The 13143-nt window shown below is 44.3% G+C and overlaps 1 protein-coding gene across 1 annotated transcript in view; it reads left to right on the top strand.

Annotated features, from left to right (window-relative positions):
* LOC144767616 (putative methyltransferase DDB_G0268948) overlaps nucleotides 1-13143 on the top strand; it is a 544273-nt gene that overhangs the window by 324674 nt on the left and 206456 nt on the right. Inside the window, exon 5 of the mRNA XM_078651020.1 lies at nucleotides 9647-9750. Within this exon, the coding sequence (XP_078507146.1) occupies nucleotides 9647-9750 (104 nt within the window). The remainder of the gene's footprint in view (nucleotides 1-9646; nucleotides 9751-13143) is intronic.

The following is a 13143-nucleotide window of genomic DNA, read 5'->3' on the forward strand; positions in this document are numbered from 1 at the left end:
CCGGATCTTGGCGCGTTGTGCTGCCTTCGGCCTATTCGCACATCGGTCCGCTACTGACGCCATCTCACAGGCCAACAGGGCGCCCCACGCCGACTTTTACCATTGTAGGATGGCCACACCAGTGCCACAACTTGCTAGACACCACCTCGGTGCCATCTGGAACTTGGCATCTCAGCGCCTTGTGGTGTCTTCTATTCAGAAAATATTCTTGCGCTACCTTTGCCCCATTCACACATCGGTCCGCTACTGACGCCATCTCACAGGCTAATAGGGCGCCCCACGCCGAGTTTCAGCATTGTAGGATGACCACACCAGTACAGCAACTTGCTAGACATCACCTCGGTGCCATCCGGATCTTGGCATCTCAACGCCTAGTGGTATCTTCCATACAGAAAATATTGTTGCGCTGCCTTTGACCCCATTCGCACATCGGTCCGCAACTTAGACATCACCTCGGTGCCATCCGGATCTTGGCATCTCAGCGCCTTGTGGTGTCAGTCAGAAAATATTGTTGCGCTGCCTTTGGCCCCATTCGCACATCAGTCCGCTACTGACACCATCTCACAGGCCAACAGGGCGCCCCACGCCGACTTTTACCATTGTAGGATGGCCACACCAGTGCCACAACTTGCTAGACACCACCTCGGTGCCATCCGGATCTTGGCATCTCAGCACCTTGTGGTGTCTTCTATTCCGAAAATATTGTTGCGCTGCCTTTGGCCCCATTCGCACAACGGTCCGCTACTGCCGCCATCTCACAGGCCAACGGGGCGCCCCACGCCGACTTTCAGCATTGTAGGATGGCCACACCAGTGCTGCAACTTGCTGGACACCACCTCGGTGCCATCCGGATCTTGGCGCGTTGTGTTGCCTTCGGCCTATTCGCACATCGGTCCGCTACTGACGCCGCCTCACGTGCCAACGTATTTTCTCCGCATTTTATACCCTATGCCGCATAACAGGTCATGTGACTTGTTTATAAAACTTTTCATTGGTTCATTTTACTTTTGGTTTCCTAATGATGGAAGGCTTGATCATATGACCTAAAAACAACACTTTTCATTGGATGAAAACTTTTTTTTTTCCCCAAACGATGAAAGCCCCACCTTGTTTCTGGATGTTTCAGACTGAAGCTGGCGTCAGCATGAGAGCACCACCATCTCGTAGCTCCGTCGTGGTCATTCCGCGAGCATTCATGGCAGCCGCTCCCCACCAGAAGCCTACAGGAGTCGGGGGCCCCCAAAACTTTTGATGAATCCTCAAGGCGGAGGGGACGCTTTCGAGAATGGGGTCCAAGACCTAGCAGACAAGCGTCCGATTTCCAAGGTGTCCCAGGGCCATTTCAGTGGACCAGGCCCAAAAAGGAAACAGCCTGCCGCCATTTTGAGAGTCCTGTGACAGCCGCCTATCGCTGCACCGCAAGAGTGGGCGCAACTCAGCTGAATTGCGGCTTTTGACACAGTGGACCAAAAGCGGACGGAATGGCAACTGAAACGGTAAAGGGGCGCCCCACTACAACAGATGAGACTCCACCTGGAGAGGCCCGTTCACGCCGCCTCCCCCGGGGCGCCCCACGCCGTTATTCGGAGCAGCATTGTAGGATACCAAAACCAGTGCGGCAACTTACTGGACATCAACTTGGTGCCATCGTTCTGCTGCCTTGGAACTATTCGCACAACAGTTTGCTACTAATGACCCACCCCCCGCGACGCCCCATGCCAGAAATCTGGACGTTGTGCTGCGTTGGGACTATTTGCACAGCCGACCGCTACTTCGTTGTTTTTCCCTAAAAATGTTTATATGTTATTACTGTTTTTGTTTTCTTGTATATATTTATAAGTTATTAAAGTTTTATAATCTTACTACTTTGTTGGAGTGCTATATATTTTTAATGTGACACATAATTGTAAAAACTTTGATGTACAAAGAGTCATCCCTGGAATCTTCCGCTTCAGGCTCGGTCCCCTCCCCAATCACAATACAGGATGGTTTTCAGATAATAGGAACGCGTCTGCTGTGACGGATCTCATCGAGTGTGGGCCTTGATCTACTATAACTCCTTTGAAGAGGGGTGATTCTTTACAGCTGGGGCCATAAACTACATCTGCAGGGCTAGCTGATACCCTAGGACCGGCCTGGACAATCGGACACAGAGGAAAAGGAGTGTCAGAGGGTGCGGTAGTGAATAGGGCGAAAGGGAGGTGTCGGGCAGGCACAGGGTGTGATTCTCAGGGAAGAGCAGCGCAGATGGGGGGTGGTTTATTACCCATGCATAAGACAGAGAGCGGGGTGACCACTGCCTGGGGGAGATGCTTGCGAGGGTGGGGAGTCATGCTAAGGATCGACAGCGTGCACAGAGTGGGTCTGGTCAAGGCATCTAAAATGACTGCCGTGCACGACAAAAGTGTGGCATTTGAAAAAAGGCAAGATGGCGCAGACAATGTTTTTCAACACTTCCTGATTTCCTTCGAATCGAACGTTAACAGACGTTGGGGCATATTACCAAAGTTAAGCGATATTTATCCCTAACGATGCTTAGCAGCGATTTTTTTACCGCTAAGCATCGTCAGAAATTATCGCAGATAAACCTTGCTATTATCAAGGTTTATCGCAAATACGATAAAAAACGACCGCAATGCATTAATATCGCTGAAAACTCAGCGATATTCATGCATTACCGAGCTAATGCTCTTAGCCATGTTATCCACCTCCCATTGGATAACATGCCTTAGAACTGCTCAGGGCAGGTGCTAGCTTTTGGAGATATTCGCGCTTATCGCGAATATTTCCAAAAGTTGATAATAGGAGATAGCGATGTTAGCGACTGTTTCCAGTCGCTAACATCTTGGCATGCCCACTTTGCATGTCATTAGTGATAAATATCACTCACATGCAAAGTGGGGCCCAAGATGGTCGCTATCTCCTACTAGCCGTCGCTAACTGGTGTTAGCAACAGCTAGGTAATACAGATATAATTTTATCTCCGCGAAGCGGAGCGCTGTTACAGATATATATCATTTTTTGAACGTTAATTTCTCAAAATCCACTGGAGCACATATATTGAGACCTAGCAAAGGCACATCGGACTACCAGTCCCTACAATTTTGCCAAGTTTCGTGCAAATCCATTCAGCCGTTCGATTATTATTATTTTTTTTTTTTTTGCCTCGCGGGGCCCTTTTAAAACCTCCACATCAAACCTAAGAGGTCAAGGAGGATCTACTATGCCCCCTTATGGTCATTTGCCCCTTCGCTTTGGCCTCCTCTTGTCTCTCGATCCTACCGAGAGACAAGATGGCGGCCGCTACGGACTGTTTGCAATGTTTACAGACGCCGGAGAACCAATCAGCTTCGCAAACCTCCGTTACGCGAAGCGGAGCGCTGTTACAGATATATATCTTTTTTTGAACGTTAATTTCTCAAAATCCACTGGAGCACATATATTGAGACCTAGCAAAGGCACATCGGGCTACCAGTCCCTAATATTTTACCAAGTTTCGTGCAAATCCATTCAGCCGTTCGATTATTATTATTATTTTTTTTTTTTGCCCCGCGGGGCCCTTTTAAAACCTCCACATCAAACCTAGGGGGTCAGCGAGGATCTAATATGCCCCCTTATGGTAATTTGCCCCTTCGCTTTGGCCTCCTCTTGTCTCTCGATCCTACCGAGAGACAAGATGGCGGCCGCTACGGACTGTTTGGAATGTTTACAGACGCCGGAGAACCAATCAGCTTCGCTTCACAAAGCTCCGTTGCGCGAAAAGTACGCGAACTGGAGCGCTGCCCGGTCCGCTGTTACAGATATATATCTTTTTTTGAACGTTAATTTCTCAAAATCCACTGAAGCACATATATTGAGACCTACAAAAGGCACATCGGGCTACCAGTCCCTACAATTTTGCCAAGTTTCGTGCAAATCCATTCAGCCGTTCGGGCTAAAAGTGAGGCCAACCGCCCTATGGAAAACTCAATGTTAAAAACACGTTTTGGGACCCCCCTTTTTTCTCGGCCCCCCCTTGACGAACCCCCCCGAAATTTTCAAGGGCTGCTCAGAAACAAAATGTGCCATTTTCCTGAAAATTTCAGCCAATTCCGTCCACAAACGCCAAAGTTATTAGACATAGAATTTTCAAAAATCCCATAGAGAAAAAATCCTAACTATATATACCTACTGGCGACCGCCAGTAGGTAATATATATATATATATATATATATAGTCACTGAAAAAAACATAGGTTTCAGGGACGTTATAGTTAGTAGTAGACCTAACTATAACTCATGCCCCTGCAATGCACTGCTGATGACATCACATATTACATCACTAATGACATGCTTAGTGACATCACTGATGACATCGCTGGTGACATCTCAAGTGACATCCAGTGAATGTGTGTTTCTATAAAGTATAAACAATTTGTTTTACATGTATATGCCAAGGTGTATTGAAATATGAGTGGGTGTATGACTGTCTGAATGGATGATTTAGTGGGTGTGTGACTGACTGTATAAGTGAGTGATTAAATGTGTCTTACTGAATGCATGGGTTAGAGAGTAAACTCTGTGAATTTCTTTATTAGTCTGTTAGTTAGTGTGTAAGCGGCTGCATGGCTTGGTGAACAGCTACATGAGTGTTTATATGTGTTATTTATTGGTTGTCTGAGTATCTGTATCGGTGCCTGAGTGTCTTTGTGGGTGGGTGGGGGGTGTGTGACTCTGTGCATAGATATGTGAGTGGTTGTTTAACTGGGTGTATAGGTACAAGAGTACATATGGAAACACCTGAATGGGTGGGTTAGTGTGTGTATGTGTGTGTTGGTGAGTAAATGGATGTCTCAGTAGTGCATGTGTGAGTAACTACGTATGTTTTAAAGCAGTATATGTGGGCGTTGGAGTATATAAATGACTATATGTGAGAGTGAGTGATTGCTGTGAGTGAGTGTATGGATGAGTGTGTGTTTCTATGAGTGATTTTTTAAGAGAGTAAGTATGTGTTAGTATCTGTACAAATAAAGTGTGGTCGTGTGTGTATACCATATAAGCAAGGAAATGGGTGTGTGATAGTTTATTTGCATGACTGACCAGGGGTATGAGTAACTCTTTGGTCAGTGGCAGTGTGTGAGTGTATATGTGGGTTTATGAGTAGATATGTCAGTGGCTGTATTGATGAATGACTGTGTGTATGAGTGACAGTATGGGTTAGTGGGTAGATGTGTGTGTAGGCGTATGAATCACTGAGCAGGTATGTACTAACTGCTATTGGTCTATCGTTTTAATATTGGTGGTCTGTATTTTAAAGTGGGTTTATGAAAGGTTTTATTAGGGTATTGGGAGGTGCATTAGATAATCATATGGATGATGTCATCAGTGATGTCACTGAGCATGTCATGAGTGATGTAATATGTGACGTCATCAACAGTGTATTGCGGAGGCTCAAGTTATAGTTAGGTCTACTAATTATAACGGCCGAATTTCCATGGTTTTATATGAGTGACATCTTCAACTAACTATAACTTCCCTAAGACCTATGTTTTTTTCAGTGAATTTGTAAGGTTTTGTAAATGCTAATTTCTAACTATAACATGCCTGAAACGTAAGGTTTTTTCAGTGAATTTCATAGGTTTTTAAATGCTAATTTCTAAATACGCCTATAAACGTAGGACATGTGAAGAAAGAGGAAGACAAGCGCAGAAAGAAGCAAGACAAATGCAGAAAGAGGTAACAGAAGTCCGGAAAGATGAAGAAAAGTGCAGGAAGAAGAAGGGATGTGCAGAAAGAACCAACAGAGGAGCAGAAAGAGGCCTTGTTGCAAAATTATCCTGTGCCCACAACTTTTTCAGACGAGTACTGATGGTAACTGACTCTGACTAACAAGGTCTAAAGCCAGTGCTATGCTAAAAGACACTAGGAATACAGTGAAAACACCTACATACAATAGGGAACACTATTTATTGGGGTACCCCTGTGATTAGCATGACCTCCCCTGTAAGGCCCTAGTACATAAAAGGGCAGGGGGATTAAAATTACCTCTAAGTCAGAGGTGCAGAAATATGCTACTTTAACTAGTAGTTGTGTTTGAAGAGTGGTGGAGATAGGGTGCTGGGTGTCCAACCAACTCTCAGGAATTCCATTGCGTAGGACTTAAAGGAGGTACCAGTAGGGATTCTTGGCCCCCAATCTCCCTCAGGACTAAATTGGGCTTCATCCCCATCCCTTAGTCTGCCACGATGCATGTTTGAAGAGTGGTAGGGAAAGGGGGCCATTGCCTCTGAAGATGTCTTAGCAGTCCCACTGTGTGGGACTTACTGGAGGTAACAAGAGAAGAATTTGGCCCCCAAGGACATACTTGGGTGCCAACTTCCCAAACTATTACCTCCAGTCAGATCCACACAGCAGCATTCGTAAGTACTCGTACCAGGCCACGCCTACTTTGCCCACCACTCTACAAACGTGCTCCCTGGCACGCTCTTGGATGGGGATTGCAGTCCCCTTCACTGCTGTGGGTCCGTTAGGGGCCAACTAGCCTACCTTTTACCTCCAGTAAGCCACTTGCATTAGGATTGGTGAGAGGTAGACAAAGGCCATGCCCCCATTTGTCCACCTCTCTGCAAACACACCCCCTGGCATGTTGTAAGTTGAGGGATTAAGACCCCCTGAATCCTGAGGGTTTCCGGGGTCCAACTAGCCCACCAGGTACCTCCAGTGCGCACCACGGAGCTGCATTGCAGAGAGGTGTAAACATGGGAGTGGCCTGGATCACCTCTCTGCAACGCAGTGCAGAGGCGCTTACTGGAGGTACCTGGTGGGCTAGTTAGCCTCCAGGGGCCCTCAGGATTGAAGAGGAATCAATTCCCCAACTTAAAACACGCCAAAGGGCGTGTTTGCACACATTTCACTTCAGGCCCTCCCCCGCTTCACCACTGAGGAAAGGCACCCCGGGGTACATTTTAAGTTGGGGGATTGAGTCCCCTTGAATCCTGAGGGTCCCTGGGGTCCAACTAGCCCACTAGGTACCTCCAGTAAGCGCCACAGAGCTGCGTTGCAGAGAGGTGTAAAAATGGGCATGGCCTGGACCACCTTTCTGCAATGCAGCCCTGTGGCGCTTCGTGGAGTTCCTGGTGGGCTAGTTGGCACCCAGGGACCCCCAATATTTAAGGGGAAGTAATTCCCTAATTTAAAATTAGCCACAGGGTGCATTTGCTGAGTGTTGCTGGGAGGGGGCGGGGCCTCAGGGCCGATCGAGGTCTCTTTTATTTTATTTTTTTAAAAGGGGGCTGTGTGGACCTCTTTCTTTTTCCTTGTTCTAGGCCTTGGGGACCACATCCCCCAGAGTCGGATCACTTAAAAATATATATATATATATGAATGGGAAGAGGGCCATGTGGGCCCCCCTCCCATGACCAATTCCAGCCCCAGGGACCCCATCCCACGGGCATGGCCACATATATATTTATGTTTTATGGAGGTGGGTTGCGTAGCCCCCTCCTGAGACCTCTATTGCCCCGGGGACCCCATCCCGCGGGGCCAGCCTTCATTTTTTGTTTTATTTATTTATTCATTTTTTGGCGAGGGGGGCTACGTGGACCCCCTTCTGTGCCACTTCTAGCCCCAGGGACCCCATCCCCCGGGCAGACCCTATCTGTTGGGGACCGTGGGGGGAGCCCCAATCCCCCCACGGTACCCCCGGCTCTTTGTGTCCTGCAGGAGCTGGCATTGATTTTCCACATGGGGAGCTGCTGACATACAGCTCCCCTTGTGGAAAGGTAATTTGGCTTTCCTTCATTGAAGCGAGAGCAGGTTTCCCTGAAGCAAAGCAGTTTGCAATGACAGGGCGGGAGCTGCAAGGCTCCCGCCCTGTCATTGCAAACAGCAGGAGCTGGCCCTGGGGGGTGGCGTCCCCAAGGCCATTAAGGGCTCCAGGAGGGGGCCATGCGACCCCCTCCTAATGTGTGCACAATCCTTCAGAGGTGGTGGTCCCTGGGGCTCGGGGGTCCGTTATGGACCCCCACATTTGCTTACATAGTACCCCGGGGAGGTGGCGGTTCCCGGGCCTGCAGGCCCCCCCCCTGGGCCCCTGCAATTACAATTTGGCATGCCCCCTAGACTTGGCCCACCTGGGGGCTAAATAATAACGAAGCGCTGGAGCCCGCGCTTTGGTTTTTATTGTGTTCATGGCAGGATCTGCGGATCCTCCGTAACCTTTGCCGTTAAAAAAAATATGCTTTTTGAGCCCTCTGGGTCCTTGTGGAACCCGCTAAGCAGGCTTAGGGGGTCAGGGTGTTTCTATCCTGCCCCCTTTTCTTGTTTTTCGCATTTGTTTTTCCTTTTTCTTGTGACTCGGTCCTTCCGAGTCACAAGATGGCTGCCAACACTTCCTTGTTTGGAGTGCTGACAGCCCATTAGAATAATAACATTGTGGTCAGTAGGGTCCGCGGATCAACCGCGCCTCTAGATTTCAAAACTTTTATTTTTTCATTTTCTCAGCAACTACTGAATTGATTTATTTGAAACAAAAGGGTCAAATCGAGCACAATCCTAGCAGACATATGTACATTAACAGACTAATAGGTCTCCTAGTTATTTCACAATATATGAAGATTCTCCAATAATGACAACAGTTGAACATCACAAACAAACGGAAAAATTCAAATGATCATGTTCTTTATTTAGGAAATCCATGGGAGTAGACTTGACAAGAAATTGAATTGATTTACACTATTTAAAAAAAGGGATGTTTTCTGAACCAAGCATTACCTTTATGCCAATTTTGGTTTAATTCTGTTCAGCAGTTCGAGCTGTAGCCGTGTCTAAAGTTGCCTATGGGAAATTCATTTTCCGACTTCTTTTGTTTGAATTTCTCAGGAACTACTGAACGGATTTATACCAACAAAAAGAGTTCTTTCTGAAACAAGGGCTACCTTTTTGCCAAATGTGGTGTAATTCCGTTCAGCAGTTCGGGCTGTAGCCGTGTTGAAAGTTTCCTATGGAAAATAACATGGAGAAAACATGTTTTGGGACCCTCTTTTTTCATGGCCCCCGCTTACCGAATCACCCCAAAACTTTCAGGATAGGAACTGACCGGAACTCCCCACTAGTTTAGAAAATTTAGCGAAGATTCGTCAACTGGCGCCGAAGTTCTTGGGAAAAGATAAAACAGCAATTGTGGGTCATGGTGTGTTGAGAAGCAGTTGGATGCAGGTATTTATGATTCGTTCATGTGTTGGATTGAATTTTATTTCATGTAATTTATGATTGTTTCATGTTTTTTTCTATATCCTTTCTATTTACATGTTGTATTTGCGTAGCCACAGGCTGCCTTTAAAACCTAAAAGTATATCAGACCTATGTAATTATTTTACATTATTGTGTATGATCATTCACTAAAATAGCATTAATTAGTAGTTGTTAGGTTGTTGGTTATGCACATTTTCTTTCCAACAATTGTTAATACCAATTGTGTGCACAGTATGGTTATGTTGTGTGGAAACGTTTGTATTAGTTATGGTTTGTGTTCTATTTTTTTGTTTCTCACAATAGCTATCTTCACGTGTTTCATTCCAATTTGATACATGTTGCCCTTGCAATTTACTTGAAATGGAGTGAAGCACCAGTATGTCAATATTGTGACTTTGTTATATGTATCATTGCAGGCATTTGACAATCTTGTATGTGGACCTGGTGCTACAATAATTGAAATAATGAAATCTGAATATGAAGAAATATTTAAGGACCTGCATTTTGCAGATAAAACAAGGTAAGATAATTAAAAGCAGTTTTTGAGAACCAGAAGCACTATTTCGTGTTTGAACTTCCCATGGCTATTTTGACTCAATCTGCCTTCCCATACAGACTCTGTAGTAATTTATCTGCCAATATTGTAAGTTGATATTGCTCATCTAAAAAATGTAGTCTGAAACTATAAAAATAAGGAGGAACCTTTTAATCTAATGATAATATCTTCTTCACAATGTCTCAGGGCACTATTCATGTAAGGAAATGTACTTGGTTAGCTCTCTGCACAAGTAGACTTGTATACATGCATAAGAGAAAATATTTGCCTAGATGTTATTCACAATTCTAGGCAGAGCCCTACCATAGCTATGGGACACCCTGACTTATAACTGAAAGTATGACCATAATGAGACTACCATTAACGTTATAATAGTTTCCAGGTTTTCGCCTCTAAGTGGAAATCCCTGCAACAGATGTGGAGATCCCCCCTATGCTGCATGAAAAAAGAATGAAAGAGAATAGGTAACAGAATTGACATGAACAAAATCATTCACACCTGACAAGAATTAACACTGCAACAACATACGTTCAGAACATACCCTAGGCTATGCCTTCAGAATGTTGTACTGTCACTTTATGGACATCAGACATCAGCTACATCCTCCAGGATGCAGCCCGCCTTATGCAAGAGGAAGATAATAGAGAGCTTAAAGTTCACTGTGTAGTAGATTATTACAAGGAACTACATGGTCTGTATTCACAAACCTTCAGTTGAGCAGAGAAGGTAACTAAAGGTCATGAAGATTGCAAATGTATTGGAGTTAGAGGTAAGAAAAATAGGCAATTTAAGATGAAAGATGTAAACTGAAAGGAGGTGGATAAAGGAACAGAGTTCCATGATAAAGAAATGCTCTTCTTGGAGGCAGACCAGATCTTACTTCCACTCCACCCCCTCAAGGAACCCATCTTCTCCACGATGTACCCAGAGGCACATGTCCTTGGGTTAGTACTTGATACACACAGTCTTCAATGCTATGTGGAACGTGTCATGCTGTGATTATTTTGTCTAATCACTCAGGGCTACTTAGGATGTAGTATGTAAGCTTATGTGGAACATGCTGAACAGAAGTCGTCAACTGTCACCTACACAGAGCTATTATTTAATACAAAGATTTATGTTTTTAATACCTCTACACACCCATGATGCATTTAGAGCACATGAATTTTGTAAACACTTACACCAATTAGCTGGACACAAGCTGTACAAAATTAGGTTGAAAACGCTGATTAGCTACTAACCACTGTGTTAACCATAAAACAACCTAAGGCACTGATTGGATGATGTCATTGGTGATGTCATCAGTCATATAATTTGAGATATTATACGTGATGTCATAAATTATGATGATGTTATATTTGAGGTCATAAACATTGTATGGTGGGGCGCAACTTATAGTTAACTCTGCTAACTATAACTGGTAAACATCTGTGTATTTTTTGGTTAAAAACATTAATGTTGTCACTGACATATTCACCTAACTATAACATTACTGTAAACTTTTCTTTTTGGTGACTTCTAGTTTTTTTTATCTAAAAGTAATACAGTAGTAGTAGTAGTAGTAGAAAGCTTTATTCGATTTCACAAGTATATAAAATCATAAAAGCAACAGTTCATTCGTTAAAACATACAGTCCAATGAATTACAGATGAGAACAATGAACATGTCCATTAAAAGTTTTAGGAACAGATTAAACTTTTCCTCTTCCTCAAGATACTTTTTAAGAAGCCTGTCATTATACCAACACAATATACATCATTTAAAAAATTGTAGGAATAATAGAGCCGAGCGACATTGACGCCATGAACCTTGTTTCAAAAATGGTTTAATCCATCTGGTCCTTTCTGCTGAATAAAATTTCCCCAAAAAATTACGTGCAAGGTAGATTGATCTGATAGATTGTCCCACGGGCATTTACAGAGCATTCTGGACCAATCGTTTACTTTAGGGAAGGTAATAAGGCGAAACAAGTAGTCAAATCTGAATCTTGTCAGGATGTACCTATCGTACCCCTCCTGACACCTGACCAAAAAGGGTTGAATTAAGGCTGAGACCAGGGTGAGTTGATGTTGTAATACGTTTTTTTTGTGTAGTTCCACTCCTAGTCTTAATGTTTCAAGATGATTCCAACAAAGTGACTTTAAGTCTTTCTTCGTTATGTTAAGTAGGGAGTCTGCCTTATGATAAAACTCTGGTCTCCCCAAGTCATTTGTAAAATTGCGTATATAACTCAGCCATGGGATCTTAGCGGCCTGATCCAATCCCAAAGAATCTTTGATTATTTCTCTATTTAAAACTAAGTCAGGCGAGGTCCAGGCTCTGTGCCATAAAAGTAAGGGTTGCATGCTTATCAGATCGATAATAAAGCGGATACCCAATTCAGAGTGACAATTAAAAACAGAAGTAGTTTGAGGAATGGGTAAAGTAAATCTTAAAAAAGCATTTTCTACCTTTTGAATAGATGAAGTATCATAGGCTCCCCAAACACCTTCTCCGTAAATAGCTGTACTTGTACACTTAGCCTGATACATTTTTAGCAGGATTTCTGGGGGCCTTTTCCCCATTTTGTTAGCGAATATCATTAGTGCTGCCGTTGCTCTTTTGAACATTAATATCCTACTTTTATTGACTGGTCCCCAGGATCCTGCTCCTTCTAATACAATGCCTAAATAGGAGAATGTTTTGGTGGGTGCAATTTTCTCATTCCCAGCAAACAGGGGACAGGATCTATTCTTGCCTCTCCCACAGGTCATAACGAAGGTTTTTTTAACATTAAGTTTCAGGCCCCTGTTGTCCATAAAATGTATACAAGTGTCAAGTGCCGTCTGAAGACCAATTTGTGTTCTCGCCAATAAGACGGCATCGTCGGCATACAGGAGCGATACAATCTGATTAACCTGGGGTGAGTCTCGTACTTTAGCCGCTAATTCCTTTTCCAGATCGTTAGTATATAAAGTAAAAAGAAAAGGAGCAAGGACGCACCCTTGTCTGACTCCTCTCCTTACATGAAAAGGCTTGGTGCATTCGCCTTTTAGACCGAATCTCACCTTGGCTGTAGCACTCACGTAGAGTTGTCTTAAAAATTATATAAGTACCTCATCTACCTTTAAATCTGATAAAATCTGCCATAACCGGGTGTGGATTACGCAGTCAAAAGCTGCGCTTAAGTCGACAAACGCTGCATATAATTTACCTCCCTTGACCTGAATACATTTTCCATGTAAGATGGAAAAATTTAGCACCTGCTCTACAGGGCCCCGCCCCTCCCTGAACCCATATTGTACTGGGCTTAATACATTAGTATCTTCCGCCCATTGTTGGAGGCGATTCAAAATAGCCCTGCCTGTGACTTTCATA

The sequence above is a fragment of the Lissotriton helveticus genome, chromosome 7 (genome assembly GCF_964261635.1).
Source record: "Lissotriton helveticus chromosome 7, aLisHel1.1, whole genome shotgun sequence".
Taxonomy (NCBI): domain Eukaryota; kingdom Metazoa; phylum Chordata; class Amphibia; order Caudata; family Salamandridae; genus Lissotriton; species Lissotriton helveticus.